Source organism: Tiliqua scincoides, chromosome 4 (assembly GCF_035046505.1).
Source record: "Tiliqua scincoides isolate rTilSci1 chromosome 4, rTilSci1.hap2, whole genome shotgun sequence".
In the NCBI taxonomy this organism is placed as follows: Eukaryota; Metazoa; Chordata; class Lepidosauria; order Squamata; family Scincidae; genus Tiliqua; species Tiliqua scincoides.
This window is the reverse complement of record NC_089824.1, coordinates 218,354,485-218,380,804: the sequence shown is the minus strand read 5'-3', so window position 1 is coordinate 218,380,804 and position 26,320 is coordinate 218,354,485. Positions and strand designations below refer to the sequence as shown.

Here is a 26,320-nt window from a genome sequence, read left to right as displayed (position 1 = left end):
GAGAGAAGGAAAACTCTGATCCCAAACCTCCACTGCCTTGTGGCTACATCCAGTTATGGAAAAGGCTTCAGGAGTCAACCTCGAGGCAAAATCCGGAGCCGGAGCCCCTGAGGCAGTTCGTGGCTGAACACAGTCACGTTCTGGCAACTCCTGCGACGCCGCTGGAACCAACCGTATTGGCCTCTGCCTTTCCATTGGACCATTTCAGCGACGTGGAGAGGGGGGATTTGCTGCATGGGTAACAGCCTATCCTCCATACCTACTTTACCCAGGCTTCGCAACAGATCCAGATCCAGGAGTCTAAATCTGTGGCATCTCTCTCTCTCTGTGTTTGCTGTGGCGCTCTGCCCATGCCCAGAGGTGCCTTCAACAAGCTAACACATTTCCAGACTAAATAGCATTTTGGGGTCCGGATCTGTGCTGCAGCGCTCTGCACATACCCAGAGACGCTTTCAACAAGCAGACACATTATAAAATTAAATAGTATTTTTGAGTCTGGATCTGCAGCATCTCTCTCTCTCTCTCTCTCTCTCTCTCTCTCTCTCTCTTTTTGCTGTAGTGCTCTGCCCATGCCCAGAGGTGCTTTCAACAGCAAACATATTTTAACAGCAAACATATTGGGGTCTGGATCTGTGGCATGTGCTGCAGTGCTCCAAACATGCCCAAAGGAGTTTTAAAACAAGCAGACACATTTTAAGACTAAATAGGGGTCTGGATCTGTAGCATCTCTCTCTCTGTGCTGTGGTGCTCTGCCCATGCCCAGAGGTGCCTTCAACAAGCTAACACATTTCCAGACTAAATAGCATTTTGGATCTGTGGCATGTGCTGCAGCGCTCTGCACATGCTCGGAGGCACTGTAAAACAAGCAGACACATTTTCAGACTAAATAGGGGTCCAAATCTGTGGCATCTGTGTGTGTGTGTGTGTGTGTGTGTGTGTGTGTGTGTGCGTGCTGTGGCGCTCTGCCCATGCCTAGAGGTGCCTTCAACAAGCTAACACATTTCCAGACTAAATAGCATTTTGGGGTCCGGATCTGTGGCCTGTGCTGCAGCGCTCTGCACATGCCCAGAGGCACTGAAAACAAGCAGACAAGATTAAATAGGGGTCTGGATCGGTGGCATCTCTCTCTCCGTGTGTGCCGCAGCGCTCTGCACATGCCGAGGCGCCTTCGACCAGCAAAGGCATTTCCAAGCGAAACCGCATCGCGGGGTGCGGACCCGACAGCCTTTCCCGGGAGCCCCAGGTGCGTGCGGGGTGGAGGTGAGTGTGTGGGGGGCGCTGTGGGTTTGTCCCCTTGGCGGCCGGGGAGGAGCAGGCAAGGGAAGGGTTAAGGAGGGAGGCGCTGGCGGCGGGGGGGGGGGCTCGTGCCTCCTCCTCCTCCTCGCTCCTGCGCCCGGCCGGTCGCCCTGCCGGAGCCGAGCTGCGCAGCCCCGCAGCCTGCCTGCCTGCCAGCCAGCCAGCCATGCGGCTGCGGCGGGTGCCCGTGCCCGTGCCCGGCGGCGGGCGCCCTCCCCGGCGGGCGGCGCGGCAGCGCGGGCAGTGAGCACCGCGGCGGCAGGATGGTGCAGAAGCCGCGCAACGGCGGCGTGTACGCGGGCGCGGCGGGCGAGAAGAAGCTGCGGGTGGGCTTCGTGGGGCTGGACGCGGCCGCGCCGGACTCCACGCGCGACGGCGCGCTGCTCATCGCCGGCCCCGAGGGCGGCAGCAAGCGCGGCTCCATCCTCAGCAAGCCCCGCGCCGCCGCCTCCGGCAAGCCCCCCAAGCGCAACGCCTTCTACCGCCGCCTCCAGAACTTCCTCTACAACGTCCTCGAGCGGCCCCGCGGCTGGGCCTTCATCTACCACGCCTACGTGTGAGTAGGGGCGCCGGGAGCGGGGCCGCGCCCGGCTTTGTCTCCGGGCCGGTGGCGTCGCCGGGGGGGCAGGCAGGCAGGCAGGCGCTCAGCTGGCAGGCAGCCTCCCCTTCGGGGCCTCCCTTCTGCTCCCCCTGCCCGCGATGGCCCCTCGCCCGCCCGGGATCGGGCCCCAGGAGCTGACCCCCCCCTTTTGGTCCTCCCTGCGTGCAGTGGCTCCGAAACCCACCCAGAATCGGGCCCCTGGAGCTGACATCCCCCGGTCTGCAGTCGCTCTGAAGCAGCGGGCTCCCTTGTCCACCCAGGAGCAGACATGCTCGGCATCGGGCCCCAGGAGCTACGTTTTGTACCCCCCTGCCTGGAATGACCCCGAAGGGAAGAGGCGCCTTGCCCGCCCAGGAGTGGTACCCAGGAGCATGCGTGCTCAGGATCAGGCCCCAGGAGCGGACTCCTCTGTTTTGCACCCCCAAGCCTGGAATGGCTCCGAAGGGGAGGGGCCCCTTGCACACTGCAGTGAGGCCCAGGATCGGGCCCCAGGAGCATATGCCTCCATTTTGCACTCCCTTCCCCTCTTGGAATGGCTCCAAAGGGCCCCTTGCACGCTGCGGTGAAGCCCAGGATCGGGCCCCAGGAGCATACGCCTCTGTTTTGCTCCCCCCTGCTTGGAATGGCTCAGAAGAGGATGGGCCTCTTGCATGCTGCGGTGAGGCTCCCTGCCAATTTAGCGCTTTGCCCCCCCTCTGGCTACGCCACTGTTCACCACTCTCTCCCCTTGTCCTGCATCAGCAGGATCCGGGCTCTGCCCAGCACTTTCCATCCAGCCATGCTTCTTCCTCTGCTCCTCTCCATCCTCCCTCCTTCCATTCCAGCCACCCATCTCTGTCCACCTGCTCTGGAGGAGGCAATCTCTCCATTTCGCCACCAAATGGCTCTCCCTCCCGTCTGTTCCATTTCTCTGTCCATTCATTCTAACCTCCCGCATTCTCTCTCCACCATCCTGCCTCTCCAGCACACATACTTAGAAGGACAGCTTTGGCACCAAACCTGGCTTTGAGCAGCAAAACCCTGGAGTGGACATTTTCCCCCTTCTGGCTCTCCTCCAGTGGCGTATCCAGAGGGGGTGCAAAGCACTAAGTCTTGCTGGTGCCTGAACACACCATACAGGCTCTCACCCTCCCTTCAGAGTCATTCTGGGCATTCTGGAATGGCTCGGAAGAAGAGGGGCCACTTGCATGGCACACTCAGGTGCCTGCAAAACTTAGTGCTTTGCCCCCCTCTAGCTACGCCACTGCCCTCCTCCTCCTCCTCCTCCTCCTCTTCTCTTTCCCTTATGTATGTCAGCACAGTAAGAGCTCCTTGCTGATTCATTGGTTTCCCAAAACTTGAGCAGCTTGCAGGGGTTCTAGTCTTGCTGTGTCCTCTGTTCACCAGTGGAGCCTAAGCCTTGTTCAAAGGTTGATCTGTAGTGTGATAGAAACAGAACAAGTGGGAGCTTAAAGTGTAAAGCAACTTGGGGTAGAAGTGGAGGGGAAGCAGGGAGAAGGAATGTCTTACCTAGAATGTGTCAGATTCTCTCTGACGTCAAAGAACAGAGTCTTCCGTGGACACGGATGAGCAGCAGCTTGATTTATGATGGGGCTGTGAGTCAGTTTGTGGCTGTGAGGTCTGGGAGATAAAGGTGCAACCCCATTGTAGGAGGAAAAAAAAGAGGCTCTCCCTCACCTGCCTTGTTTGTGAACCTCTCTGAAAGGCATCCATCTGGCTGCTGTGGTCAGGGAGGCTGAGTTGGGTGGACTGTTGGCCTGCTGCAAGGTGAACATCTGTAGTATTTCATGGAGAAGCATGCTTGCTTGGTTCATGCCTTCCTTCCCAGCCCCAGCACAACCACGGATGCCTGCACATAGCTTTGCTCCACCTGAGAAGTCTGAGGAGGATTGTCAGATATTGAGAGGGATAAGATGAGGCCAACCTGCATATAGCATTTCCCCTCAGGGCTTCTGAAAGATGGCTGATGTGCAACTTGGAATTCTTTGTGGCCTTTTAGACCTCTGACATGCTCAGCCTCCCTTTTCATTGTCACCATTGGCTCTGTGATGGGGGAAGCTGAGGATCTGAGATTGTATCTTGCAACCCCCCCAGTGGGTCCAGGCCCCTGTGGGAATCCACACTGCAGTTCAGGTCTGCTGGACCACAGTTTCTGTTTCTTCTGAACCTAGCTTGGAAGAAATGCCTCTTCCCCCACCTGCTTTCATAGGGCTTCCTCGTCCCTTGCCCTGACTGCAGAGAGATATGAGATAGCAGATGCCTTTGCGTACAGAAGGAGCTGCTTTATATTGGCTCTGATTTGATACATGGAACAGCTTTGCTGCTTGCTCTGCTTTGGCCTTGCTACGAATCACCATAGCAATTCTGCAAACTGAACAGCACACAGACCCCCCCCCCCTCCGCCCAGCTCCAAAGTGATGGCTTTCTCGTTCTCATCCTCCTACCCCCCCCCCCCGTCCCACCAAACTGCTTTTAGATTGCAGCCATTCAACATCTCCATTTTCGTATGGTGCTGGATGTGCAGGCTGGATTCTTTGTTGCTTGAGAGACTGAGCCGAGGCTGTGTTTGAGAGACGAGTCTAGAAAGAAAGAGATAGAGGCTAGAGAGTTGGAGGCTTTGCAGTAGGAGCAGAGCGGGAGATGCAGGTGACAAAAACCAGATCCCGACACTCCGGTGGTCCCTTTTTAGGAAGGAATGGTTGCATCTGTTTGCTGAGTTGTGACAAGAGTGCATGAGAGAGAGGAGAGGCTTGCCTCGATTTTGGACCCAGCTGCTTCCATCTAGAATTCCCATAGTTCCATCAACCTGTTTTCCAGGCTATCAAAACCGAGCAGGTACACTTAAGAGAAGTTGTTGTTGTGACCACTTTTGTTGCTGCTTGGCCACTTATTTTGGTTTTGGTTTTTAAAAGGCATTTGAAGATCTCCTGACTCGGGTCTCTGCTCCATTTTCACAGAATGCTTATTGGTCTTTGGTGTAATGATGGCATTCCAACCCATTTTGGAGCTCTGCCATTTTGCAAACTGGACTGTTCTAAAGAGATGTTTTATCCAGTGTAAAGTTGTTGCCCCAATGTGCCAAGGGCATCCTGGGTCTCCTGGGCAACAGGGATTGCAGTTCACACAGTTCTCAAGTTTATGCCCCCAAATCCCACCTCCTTACAATATTATCCACCTGGCAAGCTGTCAAGTGCACCCATGCCCCACTGCCTGTCTGCTCCTCTCCACCCCAAGGCTTTGGCCACAGGCAGAAGGAGGGGAATTACCAGGTTATCAGACCCTTCTGACCCTTCCAAGGGTTCCTCAGGGTTGCCCAGTTCCCTCTGGTCAACCAATAAGCACACACTCCAGTAATCTACGAGTACTTAAAAAGTTCATTGAAGTGTTTATGTGTTAGTAAGCAAGAGGAAATCCCTCTAAAGGGAAGGTTCCAAACAGTGGGTGATATATTTTAAAGGCAGCACAAAACAACAAACTACTTACTACATGGCTAAGGGTGCAGTTCCAACCTGGAGTTAGGCTGGCACAAGTCCCTTGCGCTGGCCCAAGAGTGTAAAGCACTTTTGCACCACTCTAGAGGCAGTTAGGTCAGTGCAAGGGACTTGCGTTGGCCTCCCTGCACCAATGGGGAAGGTGTGTTTGCATAGGCGGAGGGCCTGGGAAGGGGGGGAGGAGGCAGGAGGGAGGCATTTCATGGCGGGGGAAGGGCGGGTGGCGGGTGTTCCCAGGGTGGGCAGGGAGCAGGAGATGGGGCCAGGATCTGGTGGTTATGCCAGATGCTAACCCTGTTACTGGGCAGCCTGGGCCAGCCCCGGGCTGCTTGGATTTGTGCCATCGATTTTGGTGGCGCAGATCTGAGTATCCCCATTGGGGCTGCAGTGGCTCTCCCCGGGGTAAGGGGAAGCGATTCCTCTTGCCCTGGGCTGAGCGACTAAGTGCCCGAAACTTGTGCTGGATACAGCGCCGGCCCTCTGTTAGTTCCCAAGTTAGGATTGCGCTGCACATTTTCAGAGCCCTGCCATGCAGGGTTCCAATGGACAGAGCGTCTCACTGCGCTCCAGCCCTGGACCACACCACGTTAGGCTCACTTCTTCCACTTATACAGCGAATGTCTTTTTTGGTCCAGTCCAGTCCAGTCGCCTTAATTCTGTCATGAGCTGCCCCTCCATTGCTACCCACGTGGCTTACCATTCTCAGGTATCTGGCATAACTCCAAATTGTCAGCACCTGGTCTCTGTCCTTGCAGCCCCCATGCTCATCAGTAATGGACCACATGGTGGGTTGTTCCCTTTTGGATCCCAAAGCAGTAACTCTCCGCACTGGCACCTTAATTTTCAGTTTTATTCCTCTGGCTGGGTAGGCCTCTGACTTCTTCATCTAGAAGCATCTACTTCAAACCATCTCACACTTCCCTCTAATATGGATCTTACAGGAAGGAAATTTCCAATTCAGCCTGGATCTTACAGAAAGGGCATCTCACTTCAGAGCAAATCATCCCCAGTGTTCTTCTTCTCATATTTCTCCACCCACTCCTCTGTGAGGATATATCAGAAGAAGGTGGGGGCACCCATCTCCGTGACATTAAAATCCCAATGAGGATGTTATTCCATAAGGATGGAGTGATAAAACCTCCCAAATCCAGCCAAGGACTCCTTTCTCACAGAACAGACTGATTCATTGGCAAAAGAGTGCCCCTTCTCCAATATCATTCATTTGAGAGCAGAATTGTAGGCCCTTGGAGAACAGGCATGGTTCAGGTGGCAGGGCGGGGAAAGAGAGTTTACTGATGATGAGGGCAAGGTTCACAACAAGGCTGCTCTTAGATATCATCAAGTGTTAATTAAAACAAAAAAGATCATTGTATTTTAAGACCATTCGTTGGGGTTTTGTGTTTCATAACACCCAGAAAAAGATGCTCCTGAGTAATCCTCACATGTGGTGTGACATTATTGTTATCAACATCACCATCATTTCACATTTTTATACCACCCTTCCTCCAAGGAGCTCAGGGTGGTGTACGTAGTTCCTTCCCTCCTTTTGTCCTCACAACAATCTTGTGAAGTAGGCTAGGCTGACAGATAACTGGTCCTTGATCTCTGAGCAGGGATTTGAACTTCATGACTGAGCAGGGATTTGAACTTGGATCTTCGAGGTTTTAAGTGCAACTCCAGAACCATTGCATCATCCTGGCTCTCTGACACACACAGTTGAGAGATTCTTTCCTCCTTGCCCACCCCAAACAGACCAGAATTAGGTCTCTTGTTATCTGGTGTGCTCCCTGGGACATTTGGTGGGCTGCTGTGAGATACAGGAAGCTGGACTAGATGGGCCTATGGCCTGATCCAGTGGGGCTGTTCTTATGTTCTTATGCTGTCAGGTGCACCATATAATCCCTGCTAATTGAGCAAAGAGACACTTTTAAAAGTAAGGGTCCTCTTATTTTTAGCAGGGGAAGAGCAGCTACCCCTCTGCACTTCAGCGTAGCATCTTTTCCACCCAGGAAAACTGATGCTGAGGGTTACTGACTTGGTGCCCAATCCTATCCAATTTTCCAGGGCCTGTGCAGTGGTGCCAACGGGGTGCGCACTGCATCCTTTAGTGGGGTGGCAGTCAGAGGCCTCCTCAAGGTAAGGGAACATTACCTTGTTCCCTTACTTCCATGCTGCATTGCAGCTGCACTGGTACTAAAAAGTTGGATAGGATTGGGCCCTTGATCAGTTATGTGAATACTTAAGATCGAGAGGAGATGAACTTGTGTTCTCCAACTCTCAGTTTGACTTGCTGTCATTGCACTACAGCAGCAGATCCGGTTTGGAGGTTTCTCTGTCTTAAAGGCTGGAGATGGGTAATGATATCTTCCTAACCCCAATTACAGGCATGTCAGTGGCTCTCATATAACCCTATTGCTATCCACCCAAAACTAACTGCAATTAAAAAGAAGGAAGTCACAGCTTCTGAAAAGTACTCTGAGCCAATTCTGACGTTCATGTAAGAGCTGAAGCATTTTGGACTGCAGGTGGGGGTTGTTTGAAGTCATCTCCATGTGAAGACTTCCTCTCTATGGAAAACTAGAATATTGGGGAGCAGAGTGGTAGCCCATTTTAGTCTTGTGTTCTAATTCTCCATGCACTGGGAGGTTTGCATGAAAGAGAGAGCTCAAACAGTGCTTCTCTATGTACAATGCTGGTGAAGCAGTCCAGAAGGATTATGCCGTGTAATGAATTTTTGTATTTATGTTTTGCGTGCTTTCATTGGCTGCGAGACTGGGGCCTTGAGGAGTTTCCATTGGAAAGTTATAGCACAGCTGCAACCAGGAGGAGCAACCAGGGAGGGCACCAGGATGAGGTCTCTTGTTATCTGGTGTGCTCCCTGGGGCATTTGGTGGGCCGCTGTGAGATACAGGAAGCTGGACTAGATGGGCCTATGGCCTGATCCAGTGGGGCTGTTCTTATGTTCTTATGTAACCAGCCTGGACATTCTGTGTGATCTTGCAGTTCTAACTGAGTGCACAGAGGGTAAACTGGTGAATCATAGGAAGGAAGGTAGCCTCCACTTACATGGGACCAGGCCAGTGGCGTCGCTAGGGGGTGCGGGAGGTGCAGGCCGCACTGGGTGATGCGCTGGGGGTGTGTGATGCGCACTGGGGGGTGATGCCTTAAAATTGCGCCGTTAGGAGCCACCGTGTCGTGCCATAGACCGTTGGATGCAGAATGTCCAGTGGAACACAATGCAAAAAAATGAGACAGCTCCTTTCCTTCAAAAGTTATGGCCAAAAAACTGGAAGGAAAAAATGCATGGAGCCCTATGGAAAGTGAAAGTGAGCCATATCGCGCCTTTACTCATGAGTAGATGATCATGCCTTAGTGCATCGGAAAGGGCAGGCTGAGAGGACTCCAAGGACATTAGAATGGTCCTGATCCAATGAGTGCAGCCTCCCCAAAACACCTGAGAAGGAGGTTCCTCCCCCCAGCTGTGAGTGTATTCAGCACTATGGGCAGGGAAAGGAAGCCACGTAGCTGTGTTTACTCATGAATAGGCAAGCTTGCCTTGCTCCATTGAAAAGGGCAGGCTGAGAGGACTCCAACTCAGAATGGTCCTGATTCAGTGAATGCAGCCCCCCAAAACACCCTCCCATCTGTGAGTGTATGGAGTCCTACGGGAAGTGAAGTAGCCTCACGGAAGTAGGCAGACGTGCCTTGGCTGGTGGTCAGGCCAGGCAAAGGGGAGTGTGAGGACACCAGAATGGTCCTGATCCGATGGGACTGCAGCGCAACAAAAGCCCCAGAAGGCAACCTCCCCCCCCCCCCCAGAAAGGACCAACAAAGAGGCTTGAACTGGTAAGGGGAATATTTTCTATTTTGCACTTGCAAAGTTTCCCTCACAGCCCAGTCCTTCCCACACTTTCCTGGGAGTAAGCCCAACTGACTCTAATGGGACTTCCTTCTGAGTAGACAGGCATAGGATTGGGCTCTCAGACTTGTAAAGCCAGGTGGGTCTTTGTATTGATGTGCTTGAAATAGAAGGACTTTAAACTGGGGACTGGGGAGGGCTGAGGATCTCAGGGATTCTTTTGGGGGTTGTTATTGCAGGCAGACTACAGAGAAAACTCACTTGGTGGAACAGGGCTGGCTCCCCCTTATTTAATTATTTCTTTCATTTAAATTTAACTATAATTATTTATTTTAATTTGTTTGATGATGTCTCTTCTGGTCATGGCATCACTTCCAATGGGTCCTGGACAGATTGTCATTCTAAAAAGTGGGTCCAGGTGCTAAAAGTATGAGAACTGCTGCAATAAGGTGTTAGTAAGTTGATGTGTGTGTGTGTGTGTGTGTGTGTGTGTGTGTGTGGAGACCCTACGAGTTTTCAACATCACTAAAATCAGAGTTTGGAGGAATAAGACCATCATATATCAATAAATGCGTAATTTCATGCAGGATGCAATGAAACAAACCACATTGAAATATCTGTGTTCTATCAAAAGGTACAGCCAAAAAACCAGTGGGGGGGCGATGGTACATCACCACAGCAACCACCTGGGGTGTTGCCCCGCCCACTGCATGGGGTGACACGCAGGCCTTCTGCACCGGGTGACGCGAATCCTAGTGACGCCACTGGACCAGGCTGCCATTGGTCATAATGAAAACTGTCATAAGTCCAGAATGCTTTGGGTACGATTTTAACTGGAACCACATGTTAGTGATACTTCCCACCAGTGTTGAAAGAATTTCACAGACTGCCAGTCCATTTGGGTTTGGGATCCTGGGACCTAAAAGAATGCCCGGTTCCTCGCAACCTGCCTACATGCTGCATTGATCTGCCAGTGCTTTTTTGGGGGCACCCCTGCATTTGGAACTGGGACAGACTGATTGTGCCAAGGAGAGAGCTTTCTGGGCTCTGCCATCCTACCTGTGGAACCCCCTTCCTAGGGAGGGGGCACTTGGTTTCTCTGTTTCCATGTTTAAGGTGCCAGGCCAAAACCTTCGTGTTACAGAGTCTAAGGTCTCTAGGCTTAGACCTTTTAAAGCCTTGGAGTGTCTCCTTATGGCTTTTATCCTAGGAAATTGTTTTTCACTGCTGTGAATGATTTTTATACCTTTAGATGCTGCTGCTGCTTTTCTTGGTGTTCTGATTGTGTTATTCTTTGCAGCTTTCTTTAATAGACTGCCAAAACAGTGCCTTAGAGGTGTTCGAAAATGGTGTTATTTATTTTAGAAGTAAGCCCATTGTATTCAGTAAGGCTGTAATCCTATCTTACTTGTGGGCAACAAACATCTCTACTTATAGTGCAAGTAGAAATATGTCAACTCAGAAGTAAGTCCTGTTAAGTTCAGTGAGACTTGCTCTCAGGAAAGTGGGTATAAGACTGCAGCCATCATGTTTCACAGCCTTGCAAGTAAGCTGTGCCAACCAGGTCCTGGGTCTCACTAATTTGTATTTAATTTGACAGGGTTATTTTACATGTAAAGCAACCTGGGAGGTTTGCAGCAGCGTGTGCAGGTAGGCCCTGGTGCTCAGGAGACTCTGTGCTTGACCCTGTTCATATCTGGCTTTGTATAGCAAGCTATAGGATTTGTCTGATGCCAGGGTTTAAATGTAGAGATTTCTTTTCCGGTGTGTTTACTCATTGCTGCATGTTGGAAGAGAGGGCCATCACAATGTAGTACATATCCTTGGCATGCAAAAGACCCCAAGTTCACTTCTGGAATCTCTCATTAAAAGGATCTTCCTGAGTAATCAGGATTGAGGTGGAGTAGTGGCATAGCTAGAAGAGATGCAAAGCACTGAGTTTTGCAGGGAGCCTCACCACAGTGTGCAAGCAGCTCCTCCCCTCCAGAGCCATTCCAGGTTGCCTCTGCTTTGCCTCAGAAGGGGAGAGGGAGGGGCTGCTTGCATGTCATGGTATGGCTCCCTGCAAATCTTAATGCTTTGCACCCCCTCTAGCTACGCCACTTAGGGTGAGGTGGGGGAGTCTAGAGCTGCTGCCTGTCATTCTTGTGGTAGATGGGCCAATAACACAGACCTACAAAATTGAGGGTCAGAAAGGTTTTTCCCAAACCTTACGGTGGTTTGATATGAATTTGGGGTGCTGATTCCAAAAATGGCATCCATTTTGCCCTATCATGTCTAGTTTTGGAGATACAGTATAGCCTCATTAGTGAATGGTGTAGGCTTCCTCATGAGGAAGCTGCTTGAACCATTCACTAATGAGGCTATACTATATCTCCAAAACTAGACGTGATAGGGCAAAAAAACCCCAATGGATGCCATTTTTGGAATCGGCACCCCAAATATACCCAGGAATTGGTGTAACATTTAAGGAAGCAAAATGTGTGTTGGCCTTTGTAATCAGATCTGAAAGTTGGGGGGGTGGGGAGTATTTTTTCCCAATGTTTGTCTTTTTTTTCATTTTTCCCATGGAAAAAACAAAAATTGGGGACAACATTGGAATACCTCCCCCCCCCCCAAATGTTCTGGGGAAATATTTTCTCTTTTAATATGATGAGTGAAATGCTTTTTCAAAGCAGGGTTTTTGTTTGAAGTGGTTGAACCTGTGCCTTGCAAATTCAGTCCCTGGTACCTCCAGTTAAAAGGATCTCGGGGAGTGGTGCTGGGGAAGGCTGTGCATAGCATTTTGGAAGGCTGCTGCCTGTTGGACAAATGTAGTGATTTTCAACTGATGCGCTGCTCAAGGTCCACAAGTCTGCTACTGGAATTTGAGACCAAGCGGTTGAAAATCACTGAAATCTCTTCTGGGTTCTGCAGCACTGTTTCTAGGGCAACTGTCTGTAGTAATGAATTGTTAGTCTCTCTTCCCCCACTGGTGTCAGAGGAAGAGGAACAGAGAATTTGTTACTAAGGACCATTGTTCTCGAAAGAGAGACACAGAACCCAAACGAGTCTCCCATAAGTGACGTCACGAGAGGTGAGGACCATAGAGAAGACCATAGAGTTCAGTGTGAACTGAACTTGAAAACTGCTGGATTAGAGAATCCTGGCACAGATAGACCAGTGGTCAGACTTGGCCAAAGGTGGCTTCATAGGACTTCAGCTTATGCTGAAGAGCAGCACCGTTTACACTACAGTAAAAGTGGATCTGTGATTTTATGTAACGCTAGGGGTTTGGGATGTCAAATATTTAAATGGTTGTCAAAACTGAGAGGGAGATAACAAATGCTGGCTCCAGCAGGGATGAGAGCAAAGACTCTGATCCCTGCGAAGGGGTGACACCCTGCTTAAATCAAGAGAGATGCACTTTGCTTTTGAACTTGGTCAAAGAATCGGCAGCCAATTGATAGCTTTCCCCACCCCCAGGTTCTTGCTGGGTGAGACAAGAGGCAGTGATGGGTAACCAATCTGTAATAGCAGCCTGTCATATTCGGGCTGCAAAGTAATTACTACTTGGAAAATATAACTGTGTGAACTCCTCCTGGGCTGGTTTAGTATGTTTTCTTCCTTACATTGAGGCACACTTAAAATGGCTGTGCAGGGCAGTTGTTGCTGTGTGAAGAGATGCTTGTGTACAAAAGCTGAGCATGATGACGATCATCCTGTTTTCTCTGCAAAAAAACTAGGATATTCAGAGAGAAAAAAACAGGTGTGCGTGTATGCAGTGATGTAGCTAATGATCGTGTAGCCCAGTGCCAAACTCAAAATGTTGCCCCGGAAGTGATGTCACAACCGGAAGTGACGTCACACCCAGGCTTTTTCAAAAGTGAAAGGTGGCAGGAATGCACCTCCTCCTCCCAGCAGCTCACCACCCACTCGCTCTGCTGCCTACCCCCAGTTAGTGGCATAGCGAAGGCATCTATCTGCAACGAAAAAGATTTTGTAGCTCCCCCTGCATGACAAAATCAAATTTAATTAAGTAAATAAATAAAAAGTTATTGATTCCATGCTGTAACATAATAACATTTCATTGGCACTCAGAACAATTAGTCTTATAGGTCAGAATGGAATTAAGCAAATCCACTTTTTATTCCACAAGTCAGTTGTGTTTTCATTTTCTGGTTAATTGGCCATAACTTTTGATAGAAAATGGATATTCCAGTGCCGTTTGTTTCATTGCACTCTGCATTAAATTACCTTTCCAATGATATACATCATGATGGTATTATTCATTCATATCAAGATTTTCACAATTTTAGTCACTAGTGTCAAGCTCAGCTTGTTGCCTCCCTAAACCTTGATGCCCAGTGCAACTGCTACCCCCTGCACCTCCTTAGCTACGCCACTGTGGGTATGTGTTCTGTGCCTTTCAACATTATTGAACTTTTTAGGGACTCACCCCTGTTGCCTGACATGCCTGATGCACATAGTTGTGGTATTGGGTGCATGCCAAGTGAGCAGAGTCTCATGTTGTTCTGCTTGGGCTGTTGGCAAGGGAGTATAAGATCTCACAAATGCCTCGGGAAAAGGGCAAGCTTTGGTTTAGCAGAGATACCTTTCCCCAGGCCAGTGGTGTAGCTAGAGGGGGGGCAAAGCACAAAGTTTTGCAGGGAGACTCTCTGCAGAGTGCAAAGTCTCCCCTTCAAAGCCATTGCAGGCTTATGCCTCTGTTTTTCTCCCCCCCCCCATGGCTCCAAAGGGGAGGGGCCTCTTGATTGCTACAGTGAGGCTCCTGCAAAACATAGTACTTTGCACCCCCTCTGGCACGGGCCTGGGGAAAGTTTTCTCTGCTGAACCAAAGCTTGGCCTTGGGGCTATACCACTGCCCCAGGCTCTTTCCCCCACTGGAGCAGCCTTACCTTTTGGAAAATTCCATGACCAGCCATACTTTGCTTGCTCAGCACATTCAAATTTGCAAACAAGGAGACATCCAGGGAGCCTCCTGACTTTTGAGGTGAACCAGGCCATTAGTGGTAACAGGCAAAGTGCCTGGAGGTGGTTGTTCTCCATTGTTTTGCCACACCTGGAGTATTGTGTCCAGTTCTGGTCGCTGCATCTCAAAAAAAAAAAAATGGAAAAGGTGCAAAAGAAAGCGACTAAGATGATTACGGGGCTGGAGCACCTTCCTTATGAGGAAAGGCTACGACATTTGGGCCTCTTCAGCCTAGAAAAGAGACGCTTGAGGGGGGACATGATTGAGACATACAAAATTATGCACGGGAAGGATAAAGTGGATGGAGAGATGCTCTTTACACTCTCACATAACACCAGAACCAGGGGACATCTGCTAAAATTGGGAGAGTTAGAACGGACAAAAGAAAATATTTCTTTACTTGGTGTGTGGTTGGTCTGTGGAACCCCTTGCCACAGGATGTGGTGATGGTGTCTGGCCTGGACACCTTTAAAAGGGGATTGGACAAGTTTCTGGAGGAAAAATCCATTATGGGTTACAAGCCATGATGTGCATGTACAACCTCCTGATTTTAGAAATGGGCTATACCAGATGCAAGGGAGGACACCAGGATGCAGGTTGTATCTGTTGCCTTGTGTGCTCCCTGGGGCATTTGGTGGGCCGCTGTGAGATTCAGGAAGCTGGACTAGATGGGCCTATGGCCTGATCCAGTGGGGCTGTTCTTATGTTCTTATGAGGGGCAGCTGGGCTGCAGCCTGGTGGCAGTCTCTTTGCCTCCCCCCCCCCACTTGTCCTCTGGAAGCGACTGGAGGCAGAAGGAGTGTGGAAGAAAAGGAGGGCAGGCATGGGATAGGAGGCAGCAGGAACTAGATGGCTAGAGCTTGGAGGAGGAGGGGAGGCCAGAGTTAATGATAGATGTATTGAGGGGAGGGGGGCAGAGGTTAATTATGATGGGCAAAAAGAAGGGAGAGCCTGGGTGAGGAAAGCAGCACCTACTGAAATTTCTTAAGCCCCACTCTTTCTACTTTTAAGTTCATAGAAAAAACCCTGCTGCCCCAGAGAGCTTTTCATGGCTGGCTTTAGTTGACACAGGGCACAAGCCTAACCAGGTCTACTCAGAAGTAAGTCCTATTTTGTTCAGTGGGGCTTACTCTCAGGAAAGTGTGGTTAGGATTGCAGCCAAATTCTACTGCCGTTTTTAATGCATCTGGTTGTCTGTGTGTGCCCTAAGAGGGCTTGTCTTAAAGCACAGAGCAGGAGCACTTTAAATAAATTGCTAACTGGAAAAAAAACCCTCTTTTAATAGGGTGATAGTCCCTCACCTCAGCACTTGCTGAATAACCAGTGTTTGAGGGTTAGCCACTTAGGGCCCAGTCCTATCCAATTTTCCAGAGCTGATACAGCTGCAGTGCAGCCCCAGGTAAGGGAACAAACATTCCCTTACCTTGGAGAGACCTCCCTGTCTGGTGCGCCACCACAGGATGCAGTACACGACAGAGGCATTCCTGGGGGTCCCCACGCCCGGGGCAACCCCTTCTCTAGGGCACCTGTCTCCTATCCTCCTATAAAAGAGGAGGGGAGGGGGGCGGCTCAGTCAGCGCCGAGGCGTTGAAGGAAAGGCAGCAAGCTGTCTCTCCGCAGCACTCCTGAGCGGGAGCACGGGTGGGGGCCCAAGAGGCGCCCCTGGAGGGTCGGCGCTTGGGGCATTTGTCCCGTTTGCCCCCCTCTCGGTCTGCCAGTGGTTCATGACTTGTTGGCATCGCTGCATCAGTGCTGGAAAGCTGGATAGGATTGGGTCCTTAGTTTCCAGGCTGACATTAGCACAGTAGTTCTCACACATTTGGCATCAGGACCTACTTTTTAGAATGAGAATCTGTCAGGACCCACTGGAAGTGATATAATGACGGGAAGTGATATCATCAAGCAGGAAAATTTTTAACTATCCTAGGCTGCAATCCTACCCACACTTAACCCAGGAGTAAGTCCCATTTACTGTAATTGTTACAAGAATGTACATAGTAGCTTGTTCAAAGTACAGATATGCAACATTTCCCCAAATGCAGTCACATAGCAGGGTAGTATCAAGTCTATTAAAAATAAAATATTGAAATGAGTGGAACCCACCTGAAATTGGCTCATGACCCACCTAGTGGGTCCTGACCCACAGCTTGAGGAACACTGCATTAGCATATGAGTTTCCATAGATGACATCAGCATATTAAGTATCTCCATGTTTTCACCAGTTATTTACTGACAAATAAATATTTGTTTATGTCATGCAACTCTCAAACATGTAGAGTTTATCATATGTGGTTCTTTTGCTGTGCGTGTTTGGCTACCCCTGCACAGTGGCACAGCAATAAGTCAATGACTGACAACGTCAGATGCAAGGAAGGGCACCAGGATGCAGGTCTCTTGTATTTGGTGTGCTCCCTGGGGTATTTGGTGGGCCGCTGTGAGATACAGGAAGCTGGACTAGATGGGCCTGTGGACCGATCCATCGGGGCAGTTCTTACGTTCTTACCTTATTTTTCTCAGGAGTGTGTTGGCAAACCTTTGCAGGAGAGCATTGAGCACCGTTTATCAGGATGGGTGAATTTAACATAAGAAGAACCTTTCTGGGTCAGGCCTAGGACCCATCTCTTCCAGTTTCCTGTATCTCAGAGTGGCTCACCAGATGCCTCAGGGAGCACACAACAAGATACCTGCATCCTGGTGCCCTCCTTTGCCTCTGGCCTTCTGCCGTAGCCTACTTCTAAAACCACAAGGTTGCACGTACCTATCATAGCTTGTAACCTATGATGAACTTTTCCTCCAGAAATTTGTCCAATTCCCTTTTAAAGGCATCTAGGCCAGATGCCATCACCACGTCCTGTTGCAAAGAGTTCCACAAGCTAATGAATTTGATGAGGTGCTTCAAACTAGTGGTAGACTGGATGAGTGCAAGGCTGACATTCAGTTCAGGTAAGAAAGCCTGTGATGGTTGGTGACCCAGTAAACGAGGAAGAAGAGTCTGTTTTGAATGGGGTGTATGTGTCCTACTTCATTTTAAGGACCGAGCGGCAGTGTTGATGGATTTTATTTTATTATGAGTTATGTTGGGAATGTGCATGTGCCCTTGTGTTTATGGCGCTGGGTGCCTGCTAGGAAAGCATCACCCAGGTCTGTAATGTTACCTCTAGGACTGATGGCAAGAGGCTTGAGGTTCACAGGCTAAGAGTTTGGCCACACTCTTGATTTATCAGAGCAGTCACTGTGCTCTCTCTGTGGCGCATGACGGTGGCACAATGTTGGCATTGCCATAAGTTACCCATAGGATTGGGCTCTGCCTTGGGCAGAGGCAGTATACTTCTGCGTACCAGATGCTGGGGACAGGGCAATGAGGGTATTTTCTTCTCTACTTTCCTTGGTTGACTGTTTTTGCAAACAGGATGCTAGACTAGGGCTTCGTTCCTGCAATACTTCCCTCGGTGTAAGCCCAATGGACCACAGTGAGACTTGCTTCTGAGTAGACATGCACAGGATTGTGCTGTAGATGGCCCTCTAGTCTGATCTAGCGGGGGCCGTTCCTGTGTTCTCAATATGTGAACTGTCTGCGGAGAAAATAGTATTTTTAGTGGTGCAAGAGTTTTGCCGTGTGTTAGTGATGTGTGGAACGTTTCCTGCTCGTGCATGCCATTGTGGTCATTGAGTGTTGCACCCACAAACATCCTCAGGATGACATTTTCGCAGGAGAGATGGTGATGTGACTCGGGCCATCCATCGTGGAGGTTTTGATCCGCCCAGCATCTTTACATTTAACTTTTTCCCCCTCTATTTTTTGCTGTTCATACTACGTAAAATGATTAAAACAGGGGTGCTCAAACTTTCAACTTTAGGGATGCTGGACCTTTAACAAGTGTATAGAAGAGAGAATTTCAGCAGGTGCAGCTTGTCATCTGTGGGATGACAAGTTGCACCTGCTGAAATTCTCTCTTCTATACACTTATTAAAGGTCCAGCATCCCTAAAGTTGAAAGTTTGAGCACCCCTGCATTAAAACATCTCCCAGAACCGAAAATTATAGCTAAATACAGCTGAGGTAGCTCAGCCCACTGCCGTGTACTGTAGCTGCAATAAATAATTGCTGGCAGACGCTAGACTTGAAAAAATATTTTGCTCATCAACTTTGCTGGGACTGACAGTTATCTTGCTCCTCCACGCCTTTGCACTAAATCACTGTCAGGCACGTGGTGGCATTTAAGGTGACTTGGGCAAAGCACAGATCTCTCCTCTTATATTTCCAGAAGGAGCTGGCTGACATTTCGATCACTTTACACCTGCAGCTTCTGTTTCTGTCCTTATAACCTAATAATGCCTGATTTTCAGTTTCTGGGAAATCCTGAGGTTCCTTGGAAGCATATTGAGGGTTTCTCAATGGGAGATTCACTGCCGTGTGAGATACCTTTGTTGTAAAGTAATGTGTAAATATCAGTGGCACCACTAAGGTTTGTGTCACCTCCAGTACAGGAGGCCAGCGCGTTACCCTGTGATGGACCTAGTCATTGGGCATACTGATGTACCATTGCCCTGCCCCGCTGGTTTTTTGACTATAACGTTTGATAGAGTAGAGACATTTTAATGCGGTTCATGTCATTGCGTTCTGCATGAAATTATGCATTGATTGATATATAACATGATAGTATTATTCCTGTAGGGCACTTTCCTTGCATGAGTTCTCCATAGAGGAGATCCTAATCTCCTCTATGGAGAACTCGTGCAAGGAAAGCGCCCTACAGGTAGACCACAGCTGCAATACATGGACATCTGCAAGAGGGATCTCAAGGCCTTAGGAGTGGACCTCAACAAGTGGGAAACCCTGGCCTCTGAGCGGCCCATCTGGAGGCAGGCTGTGCAGCATGGCCTTTCCCAGTTTGAAGAGACACTTGGCCAACAGTCTGAGGCTAAGAGGCAAAGAAGGAAGGCCCATAGCCAGGGAGACAGACCAGGAACAGACTACACTTGCTCCCAGTGTGGAAGGGATTGTCACTCCCGAATTGGCCTTTTCAGCCACACTAGACGCTGTTCCAGAACCACCTTTCAGAGTGCGATACCAGAGTCTTTCAAGACCGAAGGTTGCCAACAACAACAACAGTATTATTCAAAGATACCAAGATTTAAAAATTTTTTTGGCCTGTAATGATGTCACACCATCACCTCCACCCTGCGCGTGTCACCCAGTGTGGACCACACTCCCTAGCAATGCAACTAATAAATATTGATAATAAATACAATAGTCCTTTGGTATCCGCAGAGGTTCAGTTCCGCTCCCCCCCTCCCACAAATACCAATATCTGCAGATACTGGAGTCCCTTTAGAAAGTTTTCAAGTAAAAATCATTAAGAAAATAGCCTTCTCTACCTTCACGCTGCAAAATCACACCATTTGCAGAGCTGCAGAGCAGTGTTCTGCATTCTTGTAAGCTACTTTGGGGTTTCTCAACCCCCTTCCTTGGCCCTGGCTTGCCCCAGATTGCATTGCGTGATTCAGAAGTGTCTTATAGGAATGCAAAAGACTGTAAAGGGTGTGATTTTGCGCCACAAAGGAAGGGAAGATTATTTTCTTATTGATTTTTACTTTTAAAAAACGTTTTTGAAAGGGGACTCTGGCTTCTATGGCATCCATGGATGGTGAAATCTGTGAATGCCTGACCTATAGATAAGGCAAGTCCACTGTAACAAGCAATCCACTGACAATATCTAGGGCCCAGTCCTATCCAAATTTCCAGTGCCAGTGCAGCTGCAATGCAGCCCTGAGGCAAGGGAACAAATGTTCCCTTACATTAAAGAGGCCTACATAACTACCCTCCCACCACAGCACACGGCTACACCAGGACTGGAAAGTTGGATAGGATTGGACCCTTAGTTGTTAAATTATTTTGTTTATTATACTTTGCCCTGCCTTTCTCCTAGGAGTTCAAGGTCACATTCTTGGATTCCTGCTTTCATTTTGATCTTCAGCACACCCCTGTGAGGTAGGTTAGATGGAGAAAGAGAGAATGGCCGAAGGCCCGCAGTGAACTTTGTGACTGGGTCTCCTTAATCCTATCCAGTGCTCCAACTACTGTCTCCTTCCTTCAAAGAACTGGTTCCTCTTCAGTCCTCCAGGGCTAGGCTGGGAGATGGGGGACCAGCCTAAGGTGACCCAGTGTGCTTTAGCGCAGAGCAGGAAATTGCATCCTACCTCCCAGCTCCACACTGGCTCTCAGTAAGTGTCAGATCCCTGGCACATCAGCTCTGACACAGACATGGGAGGCTCGCTCTGTTAGGCTGTCAAAAGTGCAGAGCAGGGAATCTGACAGGGTTGCTCATAATTTGTCTCCAGGTTCCCTACCAGCAGACCTCTGATTCAGCACAGTACTCTGTCTGCAGTATCTATCAGTAAATGCTGCCTTGGCTTTTCTGCCCTGACATAGCAAGCAGTGGCACAGTGTCTGAAAATGATGACAGTTAGTCACCTCTGTAAGAATGTGGGAATGTGATTGGAAGGGTTCATTGATACGGCTTGGTACCTGGGCGCCTGATGAACCACTTTCTCCCACATGGCAGTGCCTTTACTGTACATCAGCAGCCCTGCTTTGAGTGTCCCCACTGATAGAGGTCAGGTGGTAATTGGAAAAGGGGCCTTTTTGGTAGTGGTGCCCAGCTGCAGAGCGCTATCCTTGCAACCACTTGCCTGGTGCCCAACTTTTTTCATTAAGCTAAGAGACATTTGCTCAGGTGAAGACATGAATTTTTGAGCTGCTGTTTGAGAGTATTTTCGTGTTCTGCCAATTCAACTTTTTCCTTGTTGCTTTCTGGTTTCATAAGCTGCTTGGGAAATGAAGATTTAAAAGATGAGTGTGTTAAAGAAAATGTGTTCCTGTACAAAATGTCTGCATTATAATTCCACAGAAATGCTTAGGGCAATATCTAGAAGCCATAAATGTTTTTAAAGGTTGCCAAAGGACTCTTACCCTTACCACCTGCTCCCTCTCCCACCTTCTCCATTTGGCCCAGAGTGAAGGTTGGGGGAGGAGGAGCAGCTGTCACCCCTTCTCTCTTGGCCTGCCACCTGGCTTGTGAAGAGCCAATGGCAGTGGGGAGGAAGGGCCCCCCACTTGGAGGCCGTTTTGCTCAAGAGTCTCTCCCAGCTCAGAGTAGATGCCATTTGTCAGTGCATTGAAAGATCACGGAATCATGGAAGGTACCCACAATGGAAGGTACCCACAAGGTCACCTAGTCCAACTCCCTTCCTGAAGCAGGAAATCCTACTAGAAGCCATGTTCGCCAGGTTGATGAATCCATATATACCAGGTTGCAGCCCAACATGCACAGTTGGCCCAAGATCTCTTGGTGCCTAATTCGATGTGCTGCTCCTTTGACCTGGTGATATGCCATCCTCTGCTACTCCTGTTCCGTGAGTTGGAAAAGGAAGGCAGGGATGGACTGGAAGAGGAAGTATGGAGGAGATGAGAGTGGTGGACTAGAATGTCAGAGCATCCCTTCTTCCTTTTCCAGTCCAGGGATTGGAAGGAGGATCAGTGGAGGTGAGTGGGTAAACAGAGGTGGGTACTTCCCTGCCAACCTGCTGCCTAAGGTGACCGCCTCAGCAGGCCTCATCAATGGGCCAGCCCTGCCTGCATGAGCTCTGGGTGCTGCTGGGAGCCACACCCTCAGGGCTTGTCATCAAGGCATCTGGACCATTTGTTCTTACCCTTCTTCCTTTTCCTCTTACAGAAGTGGACTGGGAAGAGGCTGCCCCATGGCCTCCTCTGCTCAATATGTCTAGCCAACGGCACTTTTTGGTGCTTGTTGAAATCTGTTCCCATACCTGTCCTGACTAGGGATCTGAGTGGGTTGAAGGTTCCCTGCCCCATGCCTGGACCATAGGCGTAGGAAGTGCCACAACAGCACATCTGATCCTTGGAAGTTAAGCCAGCTGGCAGTGCTCTAGCTGCACACTGCATAGTTTTCAGAAGATCTTGCCTATAATACTTCAGAAAAAATCTATTCTAATTGCATCTCCCCACCTGCATTTCTTCACCTTGTCCCTCCTGAAAGGTATTACAGTATGTGTAGAGGAGTTGATGCTGCATTTCAGGAATCTTGGCTTACTCCTTCAGGCAGGATTGGATTCTCTGCCTTGCTCTAAGGTGAGCACCTGTCAGCACAATGTCAGACCTCATTAGATGTCTCCCCTCTGTTGACAGTGGTTTTGCCCCCAAGAACATCTCAGTGGTGCATCTTCAAAGAACTACTTAGGCAGCACTTCTGGGAAACACCTGGTTGAGTCATCTGGCTGACTCCCACCTGCCCTTGAGTGCATCCTGGCTACCATTTTAGGCTTACGGTGCTTTGCATTTTAATGCTGTCTTTTCTAAACTGTTGAGGTCCTTGGACTATGTTGAGCTGGGCACAGGAGGATGGGGTTTCTCGTGAAAAGACCAGCTTTTGTGATTTCTTGTGGAGAACTGCTGTCACTCCCTTGAGCTATCTCTGGAGCAAGCAACCTGGTTGACAGAACACCCAATATGGATAGGGTATGTCACGGCTACCTCCTCTTTCCTTGTACGAGGGAGAAGCCACAATACCCAAAGTCAGCCAGTGTAACATTGGTTGTGCACCCTGGACAAGCAAAAGAAATTCTTTACACAGCAGATAATCTGTGATGTGATGTGATGTGATGATACAATAAGATATGATGATGCTTAGATGGCTCCAAGAGAGGTTTAGAAAAATTCAGGGAGGATTGGTCTGCTGGTGGCTGTTAGCCTGGGTAGCTGAAAAGGGACCCTCCATTTTCAGATGCAGTATTTATAATCATCAAATCATTGAGTTGGAGGGTATCCACAAGGTCATCTAGTCCAACCCCCTGTCTATAGCAGGAAATCCTCCTAGAGCACTGTTTCCCAGTCTGTGGGTCAGGACCCAGTGGTGGGTTGTAGAAAAGATTTTTACTGATCTCTCCTGGGTTTTACTTACCTCTTCTGCATGCTCCATCAGCAGCACTACATGGTCTGGGCAGGCGACGGTTAGGGGATTGGGTTGTTAATCTGTAGCTGTGACTTGAAGCAATAAATATGATATCCTTGGATATTAACATGGTGCCAGGCAGGTTTTTCGAGCTTTCAGAATTTGTAAGAAGATTCGCGTGCCCCTACTATGACTCTGACTCTGAACCGGCTAACTTTTTGCCACTAGTGGGAATTAAACCTGAGTATTTATTTATGTGATAAAAGACCCCAAGCATTAGAGTTAACTTCTGCAGGGAATTGCAGTGTAGTGCCCCCCACCCCACAGGGATCTCTGGAGGCTTGCAAACTGCTAAACTCCAGGAGAAAGCCATGCCGTGTCCACCAGATAGTGAATGTTCATTGGTAAGCTGAGCTCATGGCCAATTAGGCATTTTGATTCTGTGCCGGCAGGAAAATGATTCCATTATGTCTTGAGATTGAATTGCTGTTGTGCTTGAGCAGGAGCCTTGGGGAAGCAGAGAATATGCTTCACATTTGTAGGAACACCAACTTACTAAATATGACCCTGTGACTGACTGTGGCTATAAACGCAGCAACTGAAATTCGGGCTTTCATGAACCAGAATCATGCAATATATATTTTGCAGATGGGACAGCATTTTGTGTTAAATTACGTCCTTTGAGGTGGCATTATGCCTCTGTGGTATACCACTTGACCAAGCAATTGAGAGCAATTGGAGGGAACCTGCAGGTATATCTTCTTTTTTTTTCTTTTTTAAATTTGAGAGATTATTGAATGCTGTAGAGCAGTGTTTCTCAAACTGTGGGCCGGGACCCACTAGGTGAGTCGCGAGCCAATTTCAGGTGGGTCCCCATTCATTTTAATATTTTATTTTAATATATTAGACTTGATGCTGCCATGGTATGTGACTGCATTTGGGGAAATATTTAAGACCTGTACTTTTAACAAACTACTATGTATATTCTTTTAACAATGATAGTAAATGGAACTTACTCCTGGGTAAGTGAGGGGAGGATTGCAGCCTCAGATTTTTTAACAATCCCTTTTTTTATTTAAAAAATTTATTTTTTTAAATTTTTTATTTCCTGCTTGATGATGTCACTTCTGGCCATGACATCACTTCCAGTGGGTCCTGACAGATTCTCATTCTAAAGAAGTGGGTCCCGGTGCTAAATGTGTGAGAACCACTGCTGTTAGAGAGACAGCCAGGATGCAAGAGTCTAATGAGGCTAAATTGTATCTGCATGGTGTCAGGCTGATCTGCGAAAAGCAGTTGGAGGGAGGGGAAGGAAGAGTGGGATTTTCTAGTGCAACCAACCAGTGCAGTCTCATATACTGGCCCAGGGACAAAGCAGAGTCAGTTTCTGGCTAGGTTGTTCCAGCTCTAGAGGCCAGTCTCTTTTGTTGCAAGAGGGGAAAAGGGACACGGTCTGGTGGTAGCTGATAGTACTTTTTCTCTACTTCATTAGAGGGCTCAGGGTGGCATGACACCGGGCAAACTTGGGCTTTGTGTATGCATAGAATAGCTGCCTTCTCCCAAGTGAGCTGACCCATCAATTAAAACATCTTCACAGGACTTCTGACATTCTGCTGGTGCCCCCATCCTTGTAAAACAGGCAGGTGGTGACCAGAGAAAGAGGCTTTTCTGTAGTGGCTCCAAAATTATGGAAGCTTCTCCCAGGCACATTATCTTGGTGCCAGCTCATACCTTTTATAGTAAGAAAAGCTCTTGAACTTTTCACAGTCTATGACAGCAATTTTCAATGTGCTGTGGCACATTGGTATGCCATTAAAGGTCCACAGGTGTGCCACTTGAGTTTGGAGCACAGTGGTTGGAAATGGGTGAAAAATTCTTCCAGGTTCTATGGCTCTGTTTTTAGGGCAACTGTCTGTAGTAATGAATTGTCTGTCCTTCTTCCTCTGCCAGTGGAGGGATAGACAATTCATTACTACAGACAGTTGCCCTAAAAACAGAGCTGCAGAACCTGGAAGAGTCTTCCAGAAACTGGAAGCTGACATCACACGAGGAAAAGAGGCCAATCTTGTTGATTGAATTATATATAATGTAGTGTGTTTGAAGTTGTTTTACGGTGAAGAGCAGGATAGCACTTTTAATAAAGTAAATAATTACCATTTTTTAAAACTATTCCTGTATCTCTTTGGGTGTTGGGAGCTGGGTAAACGGAGCCACGTTCAATCCCAGTTCTTTAGGACGATGCCACTTTGGCATCATCACCATCTCTTGATCTGAGAGCTTCTGAGTCAAACGAGCCAGGGACACGCTAGGCTGGGCTGAACTGGCTTCATTCTCCACAAGCTGGAAACAAATTAAATGGAGTTTAATTGAAGCTGTGCTTTCCTTGTCTCTGCTGTTTCTTGGGGAGAGGGATTAAATTAACTCAGTGTTGAGGAGCCGACGTTCTGAAGTCTTCCTATTAGTGCATGAGAAATGGAATTTGTGGCTCATGGGAATGCGGAAGAGTATTGAGGTCCCTGTTGGGAACTATGCATTGTCCGTTGATGGCTGTGTGAGGCCGAAGGAGTGAAAGGCAAATGTGGAGCGAAGGGAAATAAAGGAACATGCTGTAGCTAACCTTGGAAAGTCTGACTGTTATTTCTGGCAGCCTGAAATTGAGGGATCACCTAATGACGGTTTCATTTATTTTCAAATATATATTTATCAGCTCTTGTGACCCCAACTACTCACCCACCGGGGAGATTACCTGCTGTGTCTCTGCATGAGTTACTGATCTGACTGTGTTGTTTCCATTCTTCATGATAGTTGGGGAGTTTGGCTCCAGCACTGCACTGGATGTTATTGGCATCTTAACTGCCTCTTGATAGAGGTGTAGCAGAACTATCCAAACTCTGAGAATGCTGTTGCTTTGTGCTTCCTACAAAACACAGTGAGGGCAAGGTGGACTTCTCTGAAGATGGGTTAATCTTTCTCTTAGTGGCAAACTAGGCAGTACTTTCCACATGTGCTATGCAGCTGTGTGCTTGTTTTTGTCTTTGTTAAATAGCAGCTGTGAGCCCCTCATGTAGGCTGGGATCACAGAGTCGAAAAAGATTAAATCCTCCCCCTTTATCTTTGATCTAGAGTGCCC

The 26,320-nt window shown here is 48.7% G+C and overlaps 1 protein-coding gene across 5 annotated transcripts in view; it reads left to right on the top strand.

Annotated features, from left to right (window-relative positions):
* The first annotated feature begins 1,559 nt into the window (after positions 1-1,559).
* The window catches only part of KCNQ2 (potassium voltage-gated channel subfamily Q member 2), a 133,537-nt gene continuing 108,776 nt past the window's right edge, over positions 1,560-26,320 (top strand). For all 5 annotated transcript variants that reach the window (XM_066623295.1, XM_066623296.1, XM_066623294.1 and 2 more), the window contains exon 1: positions 1,560-1,852. In XM_066623295.1, the coding sequence (XP_066479392.1) occupies positions 1,560-1,852 (293 nt within the window). The remainder of the gene's footprint in view (positions 1,853-26,320) is intronic.